The sequence below is a fragment of the Pan troglodytes genome, chromosome 3 (assembly GCF_028858775.2).
Source record: "Pan troglodytes isolate AG18354 chromosome 3, NHGRI_mPanTro3-v2.0_pri, whole genome shotgun sequence".
NCBI lineage: Eukaryota > Metazoa > Chordata > Mammalia > Primates > Hominidae > Pan > Pan troglodytes.
This window is the reverse complement of record NC_072401.2, coordinates 155,394,965-155,420,621: the sequence shown is the minus strand read 5'-3', so window position 1 is coordinate 155,420,621 and position 25,657 is coordinate 155,394,965. Positions and strand designations below refer to the sequence as shown.

The following is a 25,657-nucleotide window of genomic DNA, read 5'->3' as shown; positions in this document are numbered from 1 at the left end:
ATTAGAACAATAGCACCGAAGCAGAATAACATCTAATGTCTCATTCTCTCTAGTAGGAATGGGAGACATCACCATCATTCATCCGCAGAACTTCGTATTATCTCAAACACACTCTGCACTCATCGAGCGGTAACTCCCTGTTCCCTCTTCCCCCAGCCCCTGCCAACCACTGTTGTCTCTGAATTTGACTTTAGATCCCTCATAGAAGTGGGATCACATATTATTTGTCCTTTTGTGTCTGGCTTATTACACTTACATAATGTTTTCAAGATTCATCCATAGTGTAGCATGTATCAGAATTTCATTTTCTTTTAAGGCAGAATGATACTCCTTTGTATGGACACATTACACTTTTGTTCATTATGTGTTAATGGATATCTGGGCTGTTTCCACCTTTTGCCTATTGTGAATAACGCTGCCATCAACCTGGGTGTGAAAATATGTCTAATCCTTGCTTTCTTTTGGCTATATGCCTAGAACATAATTATTTTTAATGTTATTCAATACTGGGGGTGGGGGAGGGAAGTGTCTGCTTCACGCAGATCAGGATTCTAACCTGGCAACCTTGGAACTTTCTAGAGGCGGCGCATGCCTGGAGGCTCTCCGTGCAGAAGGGCAGCCCCAAGCTTACAAGACACTTGTCTCAGGCCTCCACACAACCACAGCAAAGAGAAATAAATTCAAAGCAAGCAAACCCTGCATTCCACTCACAAATCACGCCTACTGAATTTCTAATATAAAGACAAAACAAAATGTAAAAATAACTTTTTATTAAAAGTTAAAAACATATTCAAAGTTTACACATGCAAATAGATAATTCTACCATAATATGGACTTCTAAGATCAATGACAAGCAGATACAAACTGGTCTGGAAAACATGCATCAGCCACCTAACCTCCCCTAAGTTCCTATACTCAGGGTTAGCCTGCTCACTGGGAGGGAAACCACACACTTACCAGAATGTTTCTGCTGCTGTCATTGCCCCCAAGGACTGGCCTGACAGAGGAACAGCCCTTGCCGTAAGTGGGATGGAGAGAACAGTTCTAGGGCTCTCCGCTTCATCCCAGCAACACACCAGGACTGGAAAGAACCCCCCGCTGCACCCCCAAGCAGAGTCCACCCAAGCAAGCAACTTGTTAAGCTGGGCTTTCCAGCAGTTCTCAACTGCTGAGCAACTTCATTTTTTGAAAGCTCCCCAGATGGCTGTGATGCTCAGGAGGAGGAAAACCATAGCAGCCATTTCTTGCTCAACTCCTACCTTCTTAGAAGTCTCTCTTGTTCAGGAGCTCGAGACCAGCCTGACCAACATGGTGAAACCCCGTCTCTACTGAAAATCTCTATTAACTGGACGTGGTAGCGCATGCGCGCCTGTAATCCCAGCTACTCAGGAGGCTGAGGCAGGAGAATTGCTTGAACCCAGGAGGCAGAGGTTGCAGTGAGCCAAGATCACACCACTGCACTCTAGCCTGGGCGAGAGAGCGAGACTCTGTCTCAAAAAAAAAAAAAAAAAAGACATCTCCCGTGTTCAGATTTAAAACATTCGGCATGCCTGACACACTTCTTGACTTTTGAAAGTTCTGACATATGGATGCTTTGTTTTTACCACTGATTTATGAAGAGTTAAAAAAAACAGAGCACCCAGATTTCATTAAAAAATTTATTTTCATATAAAAGTGCCAAAATATCCACCAATGTCATAATCTATCTCAATAACCAGTTTACACTAGTAATCAAAACACAACCCTCTTTATTCACATTGTTTAAAAATCCAATTAGTTTCACACATTCCCACAGTAACTCGAGTCTCTAGACAGTGGGAAATTTGCATTCCTATTCGCTGTGGTAGTCCATATGTCCAGGTTCATATAGGCGCGAAACGGGTTGAACCCCGGGTAGTATTCCTTGCACACGACCGCCTGGTTTTCCATGTGGGTCGAATGTTCCGTGGTGGGGTTGATGGGGCAGCAATTTTCATACACGTCGCTTTGCGGGGCCCAGATGGAACCAAAAAGTCCAGACATTGGAGACAAGCTTCGGGTGCTTGTGAGGTAGGGCTGAAGTATAAATGAGGAAGGAAAAATAAGTTAAAAGAAAAAAAAAGCCTTAGAAAGGTGAATACACATCAGCGAATACTACAATGCTATCAAGTTACTTGGAAGTTATTAGACTACTCTCAATTTAAATCTGGGTTGCTTTAACTCCATTTTTTCTCAAAGGGAGGATTGTGAAATCCTCATCTAATGGGATGAACTTATTTGCAACCCGGGGAAGAACCCACAGGCCAAATACCCTTTATCTGGAAAAAAACAAAAACAAGTGTCAAGCGGATGTGAAAGGAGAAGCCATCGGGCTTCTGAGCAGGGAGGGTGTGCTCACAGGCAGGGAGCTCTGGGACCCTGACCACCCACTGACCTTCCTGGGACTTTCATCTCGTATCAGTGAAGTAAAGATCAGTGAGTCCACATAAAGACAGCTGTGTCGCACAGAGGGCTGGCCCATGTTCAATTTTATCTACAAAGGACCATTGCTTGGTGTGTTTGGGGATGTTTTTCATTTGGGGTGGCCAGAATGTCAATGTCTGCAAGACCCCACCCATCTAATTATTACACGTCAGTTTCCTTCAGAGGGCGGCCAGCCCTGGCTTCGGTGATCTAAAAGAAGCAAGCCAGGCTTTGGCTGGTCCAAACCCAACGCTAAAGCTAGCTGAGACCAGGATTAAGGAAGCAGTGGAAACAATTCAGAGCTGTCCAGGGGTTCACAGCACAGGACGGGCAACACTGACCGGAGAGCTGATGAAACTGGCATGTCCCCAGGCAGCAGGCATGTTGGGTGGGGTGTTCCAGGTAGACTGAGAGTTGTGATCAATAAAGTCTGTCTGAACATCTGCAGGACAGGGGAAGCCATTGGCATAGTTCATGTTTTCTACAAAGAATGGGAGAATATCATCATAGGTAAACATTTTCATTGAGAACTGAATTCTCACTCTCAGGCAAAAAAGCTTTCAAGGTCTCACTATACTGACAAGTTACAGACATAAATACTTGGTCCGTGTGGACCAGGAGAGTCGCTGCAACATCATTCTCAAGATTAAAACTTTTTATCAGACACACAACCTGGGAAGCCCTCAGTGTGGAAGGTCTTCCTCCTGGCTTGTTTTTCTCTATTTGATCACTTGATGGGAATCTTTCTATTACACAAAATACATTAAAATACTACTAGACATCTAAATAGTGTCAAGGTTCTTGCCAGTCTTTAAAATGTTTTTATTACCTGTCATGCCAACCTCAGCCACCTACACATATATCATCTGGGCTGATACAGCAATCCAAAACCAAGGACTCCTTAGATACCATTAAGAACATAATGAACACAGACCCTCACAATCATAACATTCCCAAAGCACCCCCTTGTGGTTAGCATGGAGCAATGCATGTATCAAAATCCCTTCCCTGAAAGGGCAGCTCTAGTATAAGAAACCATGATCCAACAGTAGTGCACAATAGAGCATTTTCCAGTTGACCAGGGATATCCCATAGCTCTCATTTTTTTATTATTACAGATGCTTGAGCCCAAGCATCTGCAATTTTCCACAGTTTCCCCTCCAAGCTTCTTTCCTTCCTTCTGCAGCACCACCCAAGGGCAGAGAAGTTAAGGACATAATAGGAAGCAGGCCAATGTTTCTATTTCACATGGGACTTGACTGCCTAAAAAGAAGAGCGAGCAGCTAAAGCCCCGGCTTCCCAATGGATACCCAACAATGTTACATCTACATGGATCCAAATGACCTAGTTCTACCTAACTGGAAGGACTAAATGGATTAGGGTTATTTTTGAAGCCCCCAGACACCCAAAATTGAGGGCTTTTTGAGGGTCATATAAAATTATATATGGCATCAGTGCACAACTGGATCCACACGAAGCCATTCGGCAGTCTACTGCAAGCTCATTCTCAAAGTCTGCTCGCTGTTAAAAGGATTCTTCTCAGTCCACACACTTCCTGCTTTGACCTTCTAAGAATAAAATAATGGCGTTGGGATTGTCTGAAGAGCCCTTACCTTCTGGAAAGGCATTGTAATCATTCAATTCCAATGGACAGTATGCACTGGAAAACTGGCCTTCGCATGTTGCACTCCAATCAATGAAACTGCCACAAAAAACAAGCGGTCTAATCAGAAACAGGATGTCAAGACATCAAGTAAAGAAAATGGAAAATGATTTTACTGCCTAGCATCCTAATCACTGTGAATTCCCCAATTTTGGAAAATAAAAGATGTACTTCCTCAAATCACAGAATCAAAGGCTTACTAAATGCTGATCACTAGTGACATGCCATCTGCAGGATGGACGGCTGGACTAGGAGCACACTTGTTTTTAACTATGCTTGTTAAGTCTAACTAGAGACAGAATAGAGAGCCGTGGCTTTATCAGCACTGTGAAAGAACAGCTGGAATACCTTTAAGTGTCTTTGTGCACATCTGAAGGACTTAAACATGTTCCATTAAAAACGTCCCCTCAGAGCAAGACCAGCATTCATCTTAGACAAGCATAACTATAAAGACTATACTTCATTATACTTTGATCCCTATTGCAACCTAGATTCTTATTATAGAAATGAGATAGGAAATACTGTTGTAATAAGCTGAACCAAGAAAACCATCAAATGGATTCTGTGATTAAATATCTAACATTTTCTTAAGACTCCCTAATAGAATGACATATTAATGTCAAATAGCAAATTTGAGAAACTGCCATTGTGTAACTATTTTTCAATACTCAAATTATTTGATCTTTTAAAACTTTAAATTTGGGCCAGGTGTATTGGCTCATGCCTATAATACCAACACTTCGGGAGGTCAAGGCAGGAGGATAGCTTGAGACCAAGAGTTCAAGAGCAGCCTAGGCAACAAAGCAAGATCCTGTCTCTACAAAAAAAAAATTAAAAATTAGACCAGCACGGTGGCACACACCTGTAGTCCCAGTTACTTGAGAGGCTGAGGCAGGAGAATCGCTTGAACCCAGGAGTTCAAGGCTGCAGTGAGCTATAATTGCACCACTGCGCTCCAGCCTGGGTGACAGAGCAAGACTCTGTCTCTAAAAAATAAATAAACAAACGAATAAATACAACGTTAAACGTGTTCAAGAATAATACCACAGAAAAATGAAAAGCTTTGCTCTGCTAGCAGTTAGGAATTATGAGTGTTTTTTTTTTCAAATCTGCCTCTAATATATGAAAAAATCCGTCTTTTCAATTTTTAAAAAATAACGACACTGTCACCAGCTTTCTTTCTTTTATTTCATGTTTCTCTCAATGCCTGGTTTAGTCCCAATGCAACTCTAAAAGGCAGAAGGAAACGCACAGCTAAAGTACACCAAGGAAGAAGCCTAGCCTTCATTTTTGTAAGGAAACCCTAAGAAACTGAACTCAAATTCCAACTGCAAGCCCTTAGACTAAGCAAGGCACCAATCAGAGAAGTGAAGCTGTACCTATTATGAACCGGGGCCGACTCCTGAATCACACAAGGCACGCCGTTCTCCAGGGTGCAGTTTAAGCTGCTTGTCACACACACTGGCGGAGTGGGCCACAGGTCTCCAGGTGAGTAAAGACCTATGGAAGAGAACAAGGCCTGAGTCCACCCTATCCTCACCTGGCCCTCATCCTACCCTTCCTGCACCTGCCCTTCCCTCCAGAAAACACTCCCTGATGTCACCCACACATGCTGACTAACTCCTTTCGGAATATAATTTCAGGATATAATTCTGAAATACAGCATATTGTTTTGACCGTTTCTTCAGACAGTGTCCGACCGTCTCTTGACCTGGATGACAAGATGAGACTCACATAACAAATATTTGAGGAACTACTTTCTGCAAGGCCTCATTAAAGATACTGAGGATACAGCAGTGAACAAGCTACATTCAAGTGAGCAAAGACAAACAACAAACAAAGTGTAGCATGGCAGATAATGTGCGTGCCATGATGGCAAATACAGCATTTTTTTTGCGGGGGGCGGGGGGATGGTCTCACTCTGTTGCCCAGGCTGGAATGCAGTGGTGGCATCTTGGCTCACTGCAACCTCCACCTCCCAGGTTCAAGTGATTCTCATGGCTCAGCCTCCTGTGTAACTGGGACTATAGGCACACACCACCATGCCCAGCTAATTTTTATATTTTTAATAGAGACAGGGTTTCACCATGTTGGCCAGGCTGCTCTCAAACTCCTGGCCTCAACTGATCCACTGCCTCGGCCTCCCAAACTGTTGGGATTACAGGCGTGAGCCACCACGCCTGGCCAAATACAATGATTTAAGATAGGATGGTCAAAGGCCTCACTGAGAAAACAGCTCCTCAAAGACGTGATTGACGTGAGGAAGTGAGTCCAGTGGGTACAGGGAAGCACATTCCAGGCAGCAGAAACAGTACCACAAAAGCCCTGAAGCAAGGTGTGCCTGGGGAGTTCAAACAGCAAGGATATCAGTGTAGCCAGGAAGGAGAGGGGAAAGTGGAAGAGTAGGGGATGAGGCTATAGAGAGCGGATTGGGAGCAGAGAAGACAGAGCCTGTGGGCCCCTTGAAGAATTTAGGCATTTACTTTGAAGCTACTGGAAGGTTTTGAGCAGAGTGACTTCTTGGACACAAGTCTCTAGGGATCTCTCCCATTTCTGCCAGAGGCACTGGCAACCTTTCTCCTGGACTATCTTTTCATAGATGTTTGCTAAGCAAAAGCCTCGGAACATATAGTGTCTCTTTCTGGAGCAAAGGGCAGGCATGCTTGTTGCCTATTATAAAAGCTTTGGGGTCCCAAAGCTCAGGGTTCTTCTCCTGTAGCACAACCCACTGTGTGTGGCATCCATCTAGGGCTGAGTCACCCCTATATTAGATATTAGATATTCTGTGATTAAATATCCCCATGGGGCTCAGGGGAACTCATGCAAAGAGGCTGGTGCTCATGCAGTGGGCTTGCCCCACCTGTATTTCAGCTTTATGTGGAAAAATGGCAGGTACCCCCCTCTAGGGAAACTTTATTCCCCACTCTGCACCTGAAGTGAAGTTGCTGGCTCAGTGGGCCCTCAATTCCCAAGGGCTCCCTTAAATGCCTGGGCCTGGCTCACTGATGGCTGGATCAGGCTGAAATCAGACAGCATCTACTGGGAGGCTGCAGCTGTCCCACCTCAATGCCCACCATGCAGAACTGAAAAGGAACACAACCATTCTGATCAGTGGGCAGAACCCAAAGTGGTTCTCACAGCTCTGGGTAATTCTGCCCTGATGAAACCCTGCTAGGTGTAAACAACTCTGAGGCTATTGCCAATGGCTTAGGTGCTTGGTCTGCCACTTGGGAAGCAACAGATGGGCAGATTGAAGACACTGTTCTCCAGGGCTCTGAAATGCGAAAATGGATCTTGGCTTCTGATTAAACCTTACAGCCAGTCAAGATAGAGGTCCTTGGTAAGGGTATGTTCTCCACTGCGACCAGCTGGAATCAAGATACTGATCAGGTCTGCATCACCCAGGCTGCCATTGTTGTTGCCTGGGTGCATCATTGCCCCAGACATGGCAACACTTCCAGCATCACACAACGGGCACACAGTAGGCTTCCTGGAAGGATAACTAGTTCATGCACATCCTATGGGCAGTAATCACTAGGAAGGAGCTATCCAGTTAGAAATGGCTGGTATGGAATTTGCTGATACTAGCTGAAGTGACTGAAGACAGCACCTGGTCCCTGGAAGGCATTTGGATCAGCCTCAACTCACTGGCCGTGGCTGTTACAGATGACAGAATGGCTCCAGATGTTCTCCTTGCAGGCCAAGGTGCAGTCTATGCAATCACTAACACATCCTGCTGTACCTGGAGTAATGCCTCTGGCCAAGTGGAGAGATCAACACAGAAACTTAAAGAGAAAGCCATCTGGCTCTCTAAGGTAGACCCTAGTGGTCTGTGGGATTTGTTCAGCTGGTTGGGTCTGAGACTCTAGGGCATGGCTGAGGTCAATACTGCAAAGTGGCCTCATCCTGCTGCGTAGGCTCCTGTGGACAGCTGCTGTTAATAAATGTATGAGACAGACAAAGCAGATTGGTTCCACCTTCCCTAGGTCTGATTAAGAATTGCTTATGGAATGATGTATGCATGTGAAAATCTACCAGAAGCCAGGGCTATATAAAAATAAGGGGTGTGTATGTTGTGAGACAATTCTCCCTGGGTCTTTCAGGTTTCTGTGCTTCTTAAGAGAAACAACACTGGCTCCTTTATTCTGACCTATCTTTCCCAGGGCATTTGTTATGCAAAGTCTCAGAAGGAAGAGTGTCTCCCTTTGGGGCCAGGCACAAGTTTGCTTCAAGTACAACACAATAGAGTGAATGTCTCCTGCATATACATTTGGTAGTTCTCTGGGTCAAAGAAAGACTCAGACCTTTGAAAGTGGATGAGATCACCAAGAAAGTGTGCACAGACAGAGAAAGGCACAGCACCAAGGCCTGCTCTCTGGAGGGCTCCAAGGTCATGAGGTGGGGAGATGAGGAGAAGCTGGGTCAGGAACCTAAGGTCTACCAGCCAGAATAGAACGTCCAGTGTCTGTCACAGGTCAATATGGGGACTGAAAAGACTTAACCAAGCACTCAGCAATGTGCAAATCACCAGGGACCCCGACAGCATGGTTTCAAAAGAGCGATGGTGGCAAAAGCCAGATTACAGGGGTTTCCAGGGAGGAGAGGAATTTGAATGGGCAACTCACATAATTCTTCTAAGGAGTCTCCTAATGACAGGGGCAGAGAAACAGAGCAGCCACTGAAGAAGGCAGTCAAGAGAGCGCTTTGGCTATTGTTGAATTTTTAATGACAGGAAGTATTATAGTAGATTTGCGTGCTGATGAGAATGACCCATTAGAGAAAAACTGATGATGCAGAAGGGAAATCTGCAGTAATACCCTTGGAGAGAAGGGCTGCACTGACAATTCTTCAGGCTACAACAGGAGAGAGGCAGAGAATGGCATGACATGGTGGGCTGGTGGAGAGGGCAGTGGGAGCTTGCTGAAGGCCTGTAACCACTTCTCTCTCTTCTAGTAAAGCAAGAAGCAAGATCAAGTAAACGAGGCATGAGGCTTTGGAACTGTGGTGACAGAGGGGCAGGGCGGGAGGACACAGGCACTATGTGAAGTGGGTGGTGGGGAATCCACAGGGGCAGCTGGCATGGGGAATGCTGCTCTCCAGCTTCACTTGCCTGCACAGGAGCAGGTGGGGTACTAGGCAAAACCATGGCTGGGGCTTTGCAATAAAGGGAGAGGAGTCGAGGAAATGACTGTAACAATGGATCAGGCCATTTCAGCTGGGCAAGAAGGAAAACACGGCTGTGAGGGAGGTGAGGGAGTACAAAGGTGATGGGCCCACAGCTTTGCAGGCAACAGACTGCAGACAAGATGTACTCTGTCAGTGGGGCCAAGGTAAAGGCACTTGAAGTACACACACAAACCTGGGTTAGAACACCAAACCGCACGTGTATCTCCAACTGCTAGCAAAGCAGAATGGCACATGCTGAAGGGTAGATGCTCTGACAGTTTTTATTTTTCCACACCATTAAAATCCTACCTTTCTCTCACAGAAAAAAAGGTAGTACCATCTAAACCGCCTCCACATCTTGCCTTTGCAAACTATGGATTATTTAATTTTAGATTTTTTTAATTGAAAACACTTATTTTACTGGACTAGTCACTAGGTTCGCTATTTCTGTTGATAACTGGACAAGTCCAAAATTTATCCAAGGAACGACATAAAGTATTTCACCTTCAAGGGTTAAAATTCTCCAATGTGCAGAGCAGCTTTTAAATCCAGTGTTAAATTCTATGACCAAAAGCAAGTATGTGTATTAAAGACACAGAGAATAAAAATCAGGTTTATCCTGCCACAATTCCTGACCCATGTTAGGCAAGAAAGAAGCCCTAGAATCAAACAGAAAACAAAAGACAAAGAGAGGCAGAAGAGGAGGAAAAGAGAAGAAAAATGAGGGAGGACTGGAATTCACCTCCCATCAGAGCCCCCAGGCAGGAGAGGTTTCCTTCCCACCCATTCCTACTTCCATGCACCTAGGCAACTGCCTTCCCCGCAGGCAGAAGGTCTCAGCACTGATGCCTGAGCAAGGCGGGTCCCCAAGGCTGCTGAGGCTGAATTAGTAGGCTTCTAACACAAAGTGAGCTGGGGAGGAAGGAAAGCAGGCCAGGGAAAGTGGTAAGCAGGTGAGGTGCTGCACCCTCAGCCTAGGTACACTCCCCAATCAGCCTCCTTCCCTTGGGCCACGCATCTACCTTCTGTACTTTTCTGTCATCTCTGACTAGGGAAGGTGAACTAAATGAATCAGGAGTCTGCTGTGAGGGGCCTGGGATTATTCCAGGACATAGGGCATCTGTGCCTCAGCTGTAGGGAGGGGGCTCAGTATTGATGCACAAGGTCAGCTGGGGCCCCAATGATGCCCGTCCACAGAGTAGGTGCCTTCCTGATGTATGAACGTGTGGCTTGCAGAAGGGGCTGGTGGGGAAATGGCCCTGTCCCACCCCGCCTGCTCTGTCTTCTCAAACTCATCAGCCAGGAATACAGACAGCACAGAACCCTTGGCTGATGTCTGCAGCAAGACGAATGCATCTCACCTTTATCTTCTTCAACACCTGTGGGCCCGGCAGGAAGGCTGGGACAGGAAGGCTCTGCGTATTGTGGGAGACTATTCACGGTCCTGTGGGGAAGAGGGCAAAGGAGGAACGACTCATTTTTTCTGCACGAGGAAATACTGATATTGTATAACCACGTCTGATTGAGTTTTCACTCAATTGAAGTCTTCCCCAAGAAACATACAGATATAAAGGATGTAAAGTTACACAGCCAGAGAAGAATTGAGGAATATTAAATTCCCAAATCTAGCAAAGTCTTGTCATAACCAACAACAAAAAAAATTAACTAACATAACTATGAGGTAACCTGTGGTTTTAAATCTACCCGTCAGGTAGATTTTCAGACAGGTAGCCACCTGTCTGTATTTCCAGGTAGTTCACCTTCCCTAGTCAGAGATGACAGAAAAGTACAGAAGGGAGATGTGTGGCCCAAGGGAAGGAGGCTGACTGGGGAGTGTGCCTAGGCTAGCAGTTAGCAGCAATTCTTACTCCTTTGCTGACAACCTACCCCCAATAAAACCATGAAGAGCTTTCCTGTGCACTAGTCAAGTTTCCTTCCTCACAAACTCACCCACTTAACTGCATCCTTTGTCCTCTTACCAAGAGGGAGGCACCTAAGAAACCAAGTTCATTTCTCACACTGAACTCTCCTCCTTCTTACCCACCCTCCTCGTCTCTCACTCAATAAAATGTACTTGTTTATTTTGTCCAGTGCTGCAGAAATCATCATAGGGCAGAACTGGAAACATGTATCTACTAGGTTCTTGCAAAATTTCCTCAATTATCAATGCTCAGTTTTATTTCAAGGCCTAGCAAAGGGTAAATGATTCCCATCTTTATAATAACTACTGCTTCCTCCTTCTATATTCAGAAATAAGGTGTTCTTTTCTGAGACAGGATCTCGCTCTGTTACCCAGGCTAGAATGTAGTGGTGTGATCATAGCTCATTGCAGCCTCGATCTCCTGGGATCAAGGGATCCTCCCACCTTAGCCTCAGCGAGTAGCTGGAAATACAGCGTGCGCCGCTACACCTAATTTAAAAAGAAAAAGCGAAATTCTTTTTAGAGATGGAGTTTCATTATGTTACCCAGACTGGTCCTGAACTCCTGGACTCAAGAGATCCTCCCACCCTCGCCTCCCAAAGTGCTAGGATTACAAGTGTGAACCACCACGGCTGGCCTCAAAAATTAGGTATTTTCTAACGTGGCTACCTGTCTGAAAAAAAATAGCGATACCTGAGCCTCTCCCACATGAACCATGTTTACTTGCACCACTCCTGAATTATTAATAAAATCAGATTTTACTTTCCTGCATCTTTAAAAAGTTTTCATATTTTAACCTGCAGAACCAAGTACAAAGAAGAAACACACTAATTGGTAGAAAAAGCAGCACACAAAACATACTGTAAAAGCTGGAAAATAAAAAACTTACATGGGATTGCAGATGTTATGAGAAAGATTCAAGGAGATGGGAGCTTCAGAAGGAAAATCATTTTGTGAAACACTGTCTCCTGCATTAAAAGAAACACATTATCACAAGTTTTAAAAAGTACACTTCAACTGTATATTCGGTATTAAAATGCATAGGTTATTAATATCATTAACGCATGACTGATTTTTCACTTTAAACTGATAGTCTCACATTTTTTAATTAAACATGAATCGTGCAATTATACTACAATTATGAACATTTAGGTATATTTCTTTACAATCTCTTTTTGTTGTTGTTGTTTTGTTTTTTTTGAGACAGAGTCTCACTCTGTTGCCCAGGCTGGAGTGCAATGGTGTGATCTCGGTGCACTGCAACTTCCACCTCCCGGGTTCAACCAATTCTCCTGCCTCAGTCTCCCAAGTAGGTGGGATTACAGGTGTGCACCACCATGCCCAGCTAATTTTTGTATTTTTAGTAGAGATGGGGTTTTGCCATGTTGGCCAGGGTGGTCTTGAACTCCTGACCTCAGGTGATCCACCTGCCTCGGCCTCCCAAATTTCTTTACAGTCTCCTTTATGTGTGTGTGTATATGTATAAAATTGGAATCATATTTCACATATATATTGTCTTTTGTTTTTTTACACCATTTATTACACTGGGGACATTTCCCTGCTATTATATAACCTTCAAATGCAACTTAAAGACTGCATACTATGCTACTGTACAGCAACACCATTAATAATTTTCATCATTCTACTAATGTTAGCCTTTCCCTCAAGCAAAAGACACACTTGTAGTTTTTCTTAACTAATGTACCCCCTTTTTTTTTGTCAAGACAGAGTCTCGCTTTGTTACCCAGGCTGGAGTGCAGTGGCGATCTCGGCTCACTGCAACCTCCGCCTCCTGCCTCAGCCTCCCAGTGGCTGTAACTGCAGGCGCTCGTCACCACGCCCAGCTGGTTTTTGAATTTTTAGTAGAGATGGGGTTTTGCTACGTTGGCCAGCTGGTCTTGAACTCCTGACCTCAAGTGATCTGTCTGCTTCGGCCTCCCAAAGTGCTGGGATTGCAGGTGTGAGCCACCGCGCCCAGCCTCCATTTTTAAAATCCCACACTGGAATCATCAGGCAAACCTTCAGTCTTCTGTGGTAGATGCACATGCACAGAATGTATCAGTGCTGGGAACATTTTATGCGGGGCCATTAAGACAACAATGTCTAAAAAGGCTGAGCGAGACAAGACAGGGAAAACTGAAAATGCAGAGAACTGCTGAGTGGAATCGCGTACATGCGGGCACTTCCTCTAGGTTTTCATGGCTGCTACTGCACTAGTCTCTCAGACAAGACTTTCTTTTAAGGTCTCACTGCTGGTGGGAGAGAGAAGAAATAGTACAGCTTGCAGCCTGCTGAAGGAAATTCTCTATGGCTTGTGTTCATCGTGTAGAACAGCCCATGAGGAGAATAGGAGATGAGGTGGGAAGTGCACTGGGATCTGGGGGAAGAAGCCCCGGGTTCAAGACTCAGCTACTGACTGCATGGTGTCAAAGGATTCAGGCATCCTCTCTGAGGCTGAGTCTTCAGATGACAGTGAGAACAGGGACACCTGCCCTGCCCTTCTCACGGGGCGTGTGGGCACCTGTGAGCATGCTTGACAAATGCAAGGTGCCATACAAACAGGAACTGCAAAATCTCATCACCCTTTCTTTTTACTAAAGTTAAAAGTTTACTATGTTGAAAACAACAGTTAAAAGGAATGGAACTACATCTTCAGATAGATGTAAAGGTAAAAATAACAATGCTGAGTAGGCCGGGCGCAGTGGCTCACGCCTGTAATCCCGGCACTTTGGGAGGCCAAGGTGGGCAGATCACTTGAGGCCAGGAGTTAGAGACCAGCCTGGGCAACATGATGAAACCCCGTCTCTACTAACAATACAAAAATTAGACGGGCATGGTGGCACATGCCTGTAACCCCAGCTACTTGGGAGGCTGAGGCACAAGAATCGCTTAAAACCGAGAGGCGGAGGTTGCAGTGAGCCGAGATCCCACCACTGCACTCCAGCCTGGGCAACAGAGCAACTCCTTCTCAAAAAAAAAAAAAAAAAAATTATTAAAAAAAAAAAAAACTGAGTGAAAAGAGCAAGATGCAGAAGGCTACACTGAAGTATGATTTCATTTATGTAAGTTAAAGACTAACAGTCAATATTTTGTTGATGGATATATGAATGTAAAATTTAAAATGGACTAAAAGTACCCAGACCAAATTCATGACAGTAAACAGTGATTCTCTTGGGAAGGGAGAAGTGAACAGATGATTTAAAAAAAAAAGCAAATATGGCAAAATTAAGAGTTGTTAGCTCTGGGTAACTGAAACGCAGATGCTTCGTGACCTCTCTGACATCATTAACTTTCTCAAACTTTCTCAAAAATAAGGGACAGCCAATGTTCACAGCAGCATTATTAGAACAAACCAAAAGGTGAAAGTTATCATCCAAGTGTCTGCACATACAATGGAGTATTACCCGGCAATAAAAGGGAAGGAAATGCTGACACATGCTACAATGTTTTTGAACATTGAAGACATTATGCTAACTGAAATGATCCAGTCACAAAAAGAAAACCATACTGTGTGATTCCACTTACATAAGATAGCCAGAGTAGGCAGATTTATAGACACAGAAAGTAGAAGAGGGGTGAGCAAGGGTTACAGGGAGGGAGCAATGCAGTTATTGTTTCATGGGTACAGTTTCAGTTTTGAAAGATAAAAAATTCTGGAGATGGACAGTTGTGATGGCTGCACAATGTGATGCACTTAGTGCCACAGAAGTCCACACCTAAGAAACATCACAATGGCAAATGCGGTGTCATTAAGAATGTACAAATAACAAACTAAATGCAGAAGCTCTCTGAACTATTTCCAAGACAGACACTAACAAACAATGATGATGATTATGACAAGGATGGAGGGGAAGCGGGAGGGAGGAAAGAAAAAGAAAGTGAGTGAAGTCCAAAGCAAAGGTCAAGGCCACTGTCCCATCTGTCCTCTGCACTCCTGAAGGCAGATCGAGACTGTGTGGACTGGGTACGTGGGAGGGCAGAGGGAAGGGCCACTGAGAGTGCCTGGGGCTCTGCTCAGGACTCACCGGCCGGCAGGAAGTGCTGGGCGTCCACCATGGGCTTCTTATCCCCGTCGGAGCTGCTGGTGCTGCTCCAGCTCCCCCAGCTGCCCCGGCTGGCACGCACGCTGCCAGAGGAGCTCCCACAGTCAGAGCTGGAATCGGAGCAGAACTTGTCCACACATTTCTTCTCAGGCTTCTGGTAGTAACCTTCTGGAGGAAGTGAAAGGAGTCATGTTTCCCTGAAACAACTGTCAACCTCATACATTTCTAACAGAAAGAGAGAGGTGACAGGAGGAGTAGGGCCAGGTTCACCTTCAGCTACCTATGCTCATCTAGCAAGAAAGGAGGAGTTCATGGAAACTAATGGTTGCACTTTGAGAAATAATAGGGGATGGGCGGTCTACTCTGCCTATGGCAGGAGCAATTAGGGGCTAAGAGGGCCAACACCAACTACATAAGCATGATCTAATAATGATTCTAGAATTAACAAATAACTTATATCAAGAAGACTGAGGCTACTCTATGGCACCAGAGATTCATAGGTGATTTTCCCCCTCTCTTTTAATAAGATATCCACTAAGAGTTTCAAAATATTGATACATGAATGGGAAGACTCTTCAGTAAGACCAAAAGCAACACACATGTGTCAAGGGAATGAAAAAGAGAGGGTGGAGATAGAAACCAGCTAAGTGTGCTGGCCTGTGTCGGGACATGGGGCATGTGTCTGGAGAAAGTGGGTGTTGGTTGGGAGGGTTGCAACCCCCACCACCCCATACCCCACATGTACTGCCCTAGCCCCCACTATCCGGTACCAGACCCTGGACTCAGCACTGGGTGTCCCTCTACCTACCACTCCCAGGGACACTGCCCAGCAGGCCTTGGGTGGGGCAGCAGCATGGCTCTGCAGAACTGCTGGACTCAGGTACGGGGGTAGCACTATCTCATTTGGCTACTCCCCGCTTTCACCAAAGGGGACCTGTCTGCAGCAAGCAAGCATCATTCCTTCAGCAATATGCCTGAGGATAGTTACGACTGGCCAGACTGGGGGGCTGGGGGGCAGCACTAGAGGCCTACTGAGACTCAACCAAATCTTAGTTTTCTGGTCTCACCCTGAAAGCTTTCCACTGGGGCTTTAGTTATTAGCTAAGTTGCCTGTAGAGATAAAATCACTGAGGTGTCATTTCTCTTATTAGATACTTCGTTGAGGAAACAAAAATTCCCACAGAAGCACCATTTGTAGCTCAGTATCATTACATACCTGCCTCTCTCTGGGCAGCAGGTAAACTGCTTGCAATTTCGGCATCTGCTTTACAAACCTCCCTAGTGCTTTCCTGTATACACCAGCTTCTTACATTGATGTCACTGCTCAGCTCAGACCTCTCAAAGTCACTGCACACAAGCTTTAGATCACTCTGTTCAGGAGGCCTGGAAAAGACACACACACAAAAAAAACCACATCTGTATTTTATCATGTACACATGCAGACTTCCTTTCCATGACACTTATTAGAGGTGAAAATATGAATCTGGGACAATAGGAGTCCTCCTCTCTTGGGGTCTGGTGGAAGAGTATGATGAGCAGAAAGGGATACCAATAAGAAAAAGATTTTGTCAGGGAAATTAAGTGTCTCAAAGAAGCAAGGTTTCCAAGGCAGAGTGCCACACTGCCTGGGTTCGAATTCTGGATCTGCCCCTTACCAGCTTGTCAAACCACATATTGTCTGGGTACCTCACTTCCTGCAGCTGTAAGAACCTACCTTCTGCAGGACTGAAGCAAGGGTGACCTGAGGGGTAACTATTCTGTTTCATTATGACCCCAGATAGCGCAGGTGGGTCAGTGGCTGAACAGGGAACAGCAGAGGCCTGCCTGTGCCCCGTGGTTTTCTCTAGTTCCTGCTTCACAAATGCCCCTGCCTCTCATAAGCAGAATGAAGGTCTCCACATGGAGGGATGGCTTATGCTTTTCCCCTAAAAACTACCAAATCTGTTAGCATTTTATGAAGGAAAGATACAAAATGGTCACTTTAAGGTATTTTTAACAAAATAAAAACATAATGGGAAAATGTTAATTTTACAAATGTATTTTAATCTTAAGATATAAACATTTACACTCTCATATTATCAGTATCTAATATCACCAAAATAAGTTTAAAAGTGAATAACCAAATGCAAAATTATGAAGTGAAAAATAGATCAAAACATTAGAGATAGTAAGAATTACGCACCTTGAGACTGGAACAACACCCCTTTTCTTGTTCTTTCTACATGTTCGATTTTTACTCCAATTTAAATTTTGTAAATTTCCTTCTCTTTTCTCCTGAAGCTTTTTCTTCCTATAAGGATCTTCTTGCTAAAGAAGAGAAAGTAAATGTTTAATGGTTTAAACTAAATATGAATAAAAACATGTTTAAATGTTTGAAGACCAACTCCATCTGAATTCAGAATGTTCCATTGCTGCTGAAAACTGAGAAGTATGTTTCTCAGCCTCTAGTTTGTTTTCATTTCCCCTCTTGCTCTACTTCCCTCAAGCTCCACAGAAAAAGAAGAAAAAAGAATTGTTGCCTATAAAATTTCTAAGAGGCTAAAAAGGAAAAACATCTGCTAGCAATTTATGACCAGCTTGCTGTTAACTTTGCAGCAATAAATCCTCCAACCTTCACCTGTTAATTTGGTATGTGCAACTCACATAAATTACTGTACTATGAAGAAAAATTAGGTAAAAACTCAACTTAGGATCAAGTTGTGTCTTTACGTTTTTGTTTATAGACGAACTTTAGGAGAACAGCCAAATCTCTATAGAATGCTCCAAACTAGTGTAAGCTTCTTGGGTAAATAGGCAAGAATATGCCTGATGTTTCAAAAATGTGGTTCTGAAAAGCATCAGCATGAGATGCATAAACATTATATATATAAGTATTAAATAAGTATAGTTTCCTCAATTGGAGCCTTTTCCTCTTTTCAATGTCAGGCATGGTCTATTAACAGACCCAAGGGGAGAGGGATTCCCTTTGCCCTTTCAAACTATGAAGTAGCTCAAGTCTTTAACATATTCTAATACTTATTATTCTTCTTCCTTCCACATGTTGCCCTCTTAAAGCAGAGACACTGTCAGTGGGTGGGCAGTGGTGGGAGCTCACACACTGAGACCCAAGGGCTTAAAAGACACAACTCTTCAGTGTGTTAGGTCCTTTCAGGAGGAAGATATATCTTCTCCAGGCACCTCACAGAGGCAAATTCCCTAGATCCAGAAGAGTCCCCTTCCTACTGACTGAAGGATTCACACTTCATGGAAAGCAAAGATTGGCTCATTTTACCTTCTCTTTCAGAAGGTTGGCCCAGTAATCAGAGTAGGAATTGTGAAGTTGAAACATACACTCAACTAACACGAATAACTTGGAAGGAGAAAAAGAAAAGGTTTTAGGTAACCTGCAATACCTACAAGTTCTATGTCTGAGATATTAGAACCCTTATGCATCTATTAAAGCAATGTGCACACCACAGTAAATAAAAACTAGAAGCGAAATGGGATTTGTAACTGCGTAGGCAGTGGGATTATGACATTTTTTATTTCTCCTTTATACACCTTTGTTTCCCCCAATAAGTACGTATTAACCTTTTTCTGATTCTGAAGGTATTTTTAAAACCTGACAAGTTAAGCATACAAAGCCCTATTGTACAGGACCTTATGCTAATTGCTTAAGTTTGAAGCTAAACTGAAGGATATGCAGACTCGGGATTTAATGTTAAACAGACATGCACCACATTTCTTCATGTATTGTTCCTTTGTGTCTTTCTAACTTGGTGGGGAGGTTTCCCACCCCCGTCCACTCAAGGGCCAGCAAAGGCTTGTCGACATAGCAAGTACTTGAGCCTATCCATCCCTCCAAGGTCAGGTACAAATAAAAAATCAGTCTCTCAGTGGGGTCTGAGAAAGCGTGAGCTAGTAAGCAGTCACTGATACTTGGCTGCCTTTCTCAAATCCATCTGGTTGGAAGTGTCATCCTGTGCAAGCGAAAGGGTGAGTACATTCAGGACTACTGAGAGGCGGGACTCGGTGACCAGAAGCATCAAAGAGTTCTCCGTGAGTATGACAAAGAAAAGGGGAATGCAGGACAAGCTAGATTCAGAGGCGTGAGACGTATCCCAGAAAGAGTGGCAGGGAGCACCTTCTGAAGCACTGGGCAGTGAGGAGGGATGTGGCTGAGAGAGAACAGGCCTGCAATGGAGACAGCAGGTAGAACAGGGAGGGAAAGCGAGCCAGAGCACACAGCAACAGACTTGCCAAGAAATCCGAGGAAGAGCAAAGCACCACCTGGCTGCTTTCTGGTACAGAGGATCCCAGAGAGAGAAGGACAGGACTAACCAGGAAACTGAAGAGTCACATGGAGCTGCATTTAGGAGTATATCTCGGAGGCTAAACTGCCTAGTTTCAATCTCGTGCCTTGATTACTGGCTGTGTAACCTTGGGCAAGTTACTTAGCCTCTCTGCCTCAGTTTCCCGAGTCATCCTCAAAGCATTGTGTGGACTAAATTACCTAGCATCTCATAAGCCATTTAAATGAGACTTAGTTATTGTCATCATTATTATTGCGTTATTTGGAGGTTTTTTTGGTGGGTTTTTTTTTTTTTTTGGAGACAGGGTCTTGCTGTGTTGCTCAGGCTAGAGTGCAGTGAGGCAATCATTGTTCACTGCTGCCTCAACCTCCCAGGCTCAAGCAACCGCCTACCTCAGCCTCCTGAGTAGCTGACACTACAGGCAAGTGCCACCATGCCCAGCTATTTTTTTTTTTATTTTCTGCAGAGATGGGGTCTTGCTGTGTTGCCCAGACTGGTCTTGAACTTCTGGGCTCAAGAGATTCTCCTGCGTCAGCTGAACTATTTGAACTAGTTACGTTTGCTGATCTCTCTGATAGAGGTGATGATTTCACAGATGGCAGTGTGGAGAAAGATTTCCTAAGCTTTACTAAAATCAAAGGAAGAAATCAAAGAAGAGAAATCACAAGCTTACTGCAAAAGTCATTCTTAAAGCCACTGTGTATAAGTAAAATCAAATAAGCAATAACTAAGTTTGCTTAGTTTCTTAGCAAACTAAGAAAAAACTCTAATACACAATATTTGATAGAGTTGATATCTTTAACACAGAAAGTGCTCTTACAGAGAATAAAACATTCAAAAGAAAAATGGGCAAACGACATGAAATATAAATTCATGAAAGAAATACAAAAGCAAAAAAAAAAAAACCACGAAGAGCTCGTCTAAAATATTCCATCATAAAATAATGTTTTTAGAAAAGGTGAATTATAGACTACCTTGTGTCTCCTCTTTCCATTTTGGTTTTAGAAAACACAAATGTGTTTATGATGCATAAGCACTAGGAAATGGCTGGGGAAGCAGGATCCTGTTCACTGTGTCTGCCTCTGAAGTGTGGAAGCAGAACTAGGTTAGACATTTACCTCTACATTTCCAGAACTTCTTTTCAGTGGTAGCATTTTGGATGGATAGTTTTTTGTGTTTTTCAGCCTTCTACAAAAAATGGAGGAAAATGCTCACCTTTCCCTAGTAAGAAAACCAAAACACAACTGCTCACCTATCACACTGACTAAGATTTTGCAAACAATTTTTGCCGCACAGAGGAGAATGAAAGTAGCATTCTCAGACATGACGTGAACAAATTGTTACCAACTTTCTGGAAAGCAATCTGTCAGCACACATAGGAGCTTTACACAGTTGATCCCTGTATTTGTTTTCACGCTGCTGATAGACATACCTAAGACTGGGTAATTTACAAAAGAAAGAGGTTTACTGGACTCACAGTTACATGTGGCTAGGGAGGCCTCACAATCATGGCAGAAGGTGAAAGGCAGGTCTCACATGGCAGCAGACAAGAGAAGGGAGCTTGTGCAGGGAAACTTCCGTTTTTAAAACCATCAGATCTCGTGAGACTTACTATCATGAGAACAGCACAGGAAAATCCCACCCCCATAATTCAACCACCTCCCACAGGTTTCCTCCCATGACATGTGGGAATTGTAGAAGTTACAATTCAAGATGAGATTTGGGTAGGGACACAGACAAACCATATCAATACCCTTTCATTCTATTTTTTGACATCTATAACAAAGACTTGCCAGGTACACAGGTAAGAGGAACAAAATTGTCCATCACAGACTTATTTATGAAAGAAAAAGTTGGAAACAATCTTAATGTCCAACTGCAGGAGAATGGCTTAAATTATGGCACAGTTAAATGATGAAATGTTATGTAACCACTGAAAACAAAGCTCCCCATTTAATTTTTATAGAAAATTTAGTTATAATCTTATGGCAAAGCTACAGACAATAATAATTATCTTAACTATTTTAAGATAATAGTTTTTAAAAATCTGCATAGAAAAGAATACAAAAATGTTAAAAGTGGTTTATTCTGGATAATCTTTTTCTACCTTATTCTTTATGCTTCTATAATAATCATGAATTACTTTTCTAAGGGAAAAAAGTCTGCTTAAAAGAAAATAAAAAGCCAAAGCTAGGGTTAAAATTTACTTTGCGGATTCCAAACCTGGGCTTCAACCTTCCTTGCCAATAAATCCAGAGGAATGTTCCACGTGTATTATATAGACAGATTTATACAATTTTGTAAGCTGCAAAATTAGGCTCTAAGAATGTGCAAGAAAAACAAACACTGGGCACTGCACTTGAGAATGTACTTATTGAGAATGATTTTCGCCAAATGAACAATGAAATGGAAAGTATTAATACACTCAAGGGATTTTAAAGAACAGCTCTACAAAACAAGGAGTGAGTCACAGAGACAGGAAAGAAATGAGAAACCACTGCCCGCAAATCTGCACCAGAGAATCCACCTTGGTTGACTTGGTTGGGGACAACCTTGGGCCACAAAGTACAGCCTATGCCATCCACGTCCCTCAGATGGGCCTGTCTCCTGTGAACCCAATGCCACCATTAGATGCAGATGTCTGTCCTACACAGGTTTACAGACCAAACAAGGAGGGAGGGTCTTATACAACCACTGAGACCGACAGCAAGAACCGCCTTGAACTCTAGGGACAGAGGTAAACGGCAAGACCCATGCCCTCAGGGATCTAATGGTAAAGACACACAGAAGAAAATAACTTGAAGAAATTAAGAAAACTGCCATAACCAAGGGCACAACTAAGCCTGGCACAGAGAGCCAGGAAGACTTCAGTACTGGGAGGAGAGTTTGAAATAGGCGATGGCACCCACGCATGTGGCAGGTGGAGGCCAGTGGCAGCACCATTATTCCTTAGGGCCATCTTAGGTTGAAGGGACCTTGGGATAATCCATTCCAGCCTCTCCTCCCAGCACACAATGCTATGTATCTGCTGGAGTCAGTGCATGGCAGCATCAGTTTCTACTTCATTGCAGGGCAACAGCTAAGACTCCAAAGCCCATATCAAAAGGATGTTAAGTTCAACTCCTAACTTCATTCATTCCCACCTATCCCAAATTCAATGACTATTTCTGCTCCTGAAAGTGTGCCCTATCCTCACCTTTAGGCCTAGCTTTTTGTATACTTGCTATACCTGCACCCTCAGCCAGTCTGCAAATTCAACACTGCCTCCTCCCCAAAGTTTGAACTCAAGGCCCTCGTCTTTTCTCTGTGTACACCTCACAGACTCCATGTCCAACCACCACATGGGTAACGCCCAAACCTCAAGCTCCAGGCCTAACTTGTTGCCGAAGCTCTAGTTCCCCACCTCCCACTGTCTACTACACATCTCTCTGCAATGTTCAGCCATCCCTCTCTGTTGGTAGGAATCATTATTATACCTATCACTTTGAGACTTACTACTTGTCAATACTTTGTAAGTGCTGCCATTCTAAGGTAATTCTCATATTAGCCCATTTAATCTGCACAAGTCTTTGAGGTAGGTATACAATTATCATCCTTATTTTGCAGAAGGAGAAAAATGCAATGTGAAATAACTAACCGAATATTATGGAATGAATACATGATGATGCAGATTCAAACCCAGAAGAAGCCTGGCTGTAAAGTGCACACTCTTAACGTGATAACAGCATTGCTTTGACAGACATAAAAATGAGCTCATTGCCTCCATCAGAATTCCCCATTCTAGTCACCCAGGCTTGGAACCTTGGAGCTATCTTTTGTAAACGGCCATGTGAAAAAATGACTCCTCTCCTGTATGCATTTAGTGCTAAGAAGTCCTGATGGTTTTCTCTTCTAAAATGTCTCTTATCTACTTTCCTATCCTTTACTCCTGCTCAAATGTAAGCCTTGATTACATCATATCTCCCCGCAGAGTAACAGTCTCTTTGTTAGAAAAGAGCTGGTATCCATTTCTTCCCTCTCCAATTCAATTGCCAAAACATTGAGAATGATCTTCCAATAATGTCTTATATTCACATTCATTCAAGCATTTATTCAACTACACTAGTTCTACGTAACAGGCATCCTGACAGTCTTTATAAAACTGAATTGAACAACATCCAATTATTACCTTCAGGAAGATCACAGTCCACAGGTTGCTTTCAATTTCTTAACCACTGTCCATCCCGCCGCCCCCCACCAACTCAGAAACCTTCAATAGCTCCCCAAAATCTGCAGAAAGGTGCCAAAGCAGCAATCGTCAGGCCAAATCCTCCAAAACTTTTTGTTTGGACAAATGTGCTTTTAACAAATTTGATTCTGAAATTCCTTAGCAGGCAACAATTCAGTTCTCTATGGATACCACCACCTTCCTATTGCTTTCACTTAGCCTATGTCACCATTTGTGCTTCCCATCAAGACCTAGGGAAGAAAGTCTGAACTTTCAATCAGCATTCAATGACCTTCCGACCTAGGAGGACTCTGCCCCCTCCCTCCCATTACTTCCCCAAAGGTAGCTTCTTCCAAGTCAGATGGCTCCCTAACTGCACCCAATTATGCCTCAATGGTTCCTCTACCTGCAGGGCTCAGTGCTGCCCGCTGCCCATCTTCCCTTCTCTGTTCTTCCACATGCTACCTGCACAAGTTTCCACCTCCTCTGGGAGCTTTCCACGGCACCCTTGCCTACACAGACTTTTCAATCTCTGAAGTCCCCTCTACTATGAATCTTGGTGTTTGGTTACACAGAAACCTCTTGTCTTTCTTTCCAAACAGACTGTAAATTTGTAGTTTGGACTGCTTGCAACATACTTATTTTGTATCATTTCTACTTTATTTGAATAAAAAAACTCATGTTTGTTATAAAGTTTTAATAAAAGAGAAGAAAATAAAGAAGGAAAAAGAAATAATCCAAAATCCCACCACTCAGAAATAACCAGGGTCTCCCATTAATTACTTTGCAAACCTCATTCGTGAGTATTTTTCTATGAGCCTACACATATGAAAGAATGGCAGTACAGATGATGGGAATAATTTATAACACTAGGAATATATATAATTTTTAACTAAAAATGTAAGGGTCAATTTTATATAAATTTAACATAAGAAAAATAAACCAAAGTAGAACCAAGGGAACTGTCAAGTTTCAAATAATTATTTCTTCAATACATGCAATATTAATTCCTTAATGATCTCTCTAAGGTTAAGAAAAAGACTGTAAAAATATTTTCTTAAGTTATCACCCTTTTAAACTACACGTTTCATGTTTTCATAGTACTGGCTCTCTACTGAGAAAGATTAAAATTAAAATTTATTTTCACCTACCTCTCAATCCCACCTCCTGGTTTTTGCAGATTATATTACTATTTTTACTTGGTTAAAATTTCAATTTTCCAATCTGTTCTGTGGTTATAACTGCCAAATTTTTAGTCTTCATTCTGGATATAAAATGGATTGAAACCTCAACAAGAGACCTTTATTATGCCTTCTTCCATCTGCGTGTTTATTTGAACTTCTATCTTGCTTGGCTAAATTTCATTAACTTGATTTTACAAGAATGGCTTATGATTTCATTTGTATTTAAGGATGTCTGCCTGTTGCCTTTGAACTTGAGTATTAACTTGGCTGGATGCAATATTCTTTGTTTACATTTCCATTCTCTCAATGATACTACTCCACTGTTTCCTGGTGTTAGACGTTCCTATTGAAAAGTCTGAGGCAAGCTTAAGTTTGTACTTCTTGATTTTTCTGTCTATGCACAACTCTTTATATTTGAAGTTCAATTAATTTAACTAAGTGCCTATTCCCATTATGATGTATCAATTTTTCCTGTTGTACACATTGTGCCCTTTTGATCTACAAAGTTAGTTCTTCCCTCATATGAGGAAAATTTTCTTCTATTATATCATGAATACTTTTCTCATCTTTTAGACAGAAGACGATAATAGATATGAGGACAAAGACAGACAAAAAGCAATACAACTCAGCAAGAGTATGCCCTAAAATATAGATGTTCAGTAATAACTGGATAGAAGGAATATGTTAGTTAAGTTCTACTCTGCCATCGTTACCTAGGAATGACCCATTTGCTTAAGAA

The 25,657-nt window shown here is 43.1% G+C and overlaps 1 protein-coding gene across 50 annotated transcripts in view; it reads right to left on the bottom strand.

Annotated features, from left to right (window-relative positions):
• Positions 1-1,644: 1,644 nt before the first annotated feature.
• TMEM131L (transmembrane 131 like) overlaps positions 1,645-25,657 on the bottom strand; it is a 170,341-nt gene continuing 146,328 nt past the window's right edge. For 34 of the 50 annotated variants that reach the window (XM_016952415.4, XM_054683441.2, XM_063809117.1 and 31 more), the window contains 9 exons: positions 17,418-17,542; positions 16,452-16,618; positions 15,218-15,403; positions 12,082-12,160; positions 10,633-10,715; positions 5,485-5,605; positions 4,056-4,144; positions 2,784-2,923; positions 1,645-2,055 (listed from right to left, as the gene is read on the bottom strand). In XM_016952415.4, the coding sequence (XP_016807904.3) occupies positions 1,780-2,055; positions 2,784-2,923; positions 4,056-4,144; positions 5,485-5,605; positions 10,633-10,715; positions 12,082-12,160; positions 15,218-15,403; positions 16,452-16,618; positions 17,418-17,542 (1,266 nt within the window). In that variant the 3' untranslated portion in view covers positions 1,645-1,779. Of the gene's footprint in view, positions 2,056-2,783; positions 2,924-4,055; positions 4,145-5,484; positions 5,606-10,632; positions 10,716-11,563; positions 11,682-12,081; positions 12,161-15,217; positions 15,404-16,451; positions 16,619-17,417; positions 17,543-25,657 lie in introns of all 50 variants that reach the window. The other 16 variants (XM_063809115.1, XM_063809113.1, XM_063809119.1 and 13 more) reach the window with 5 other exon arrangements.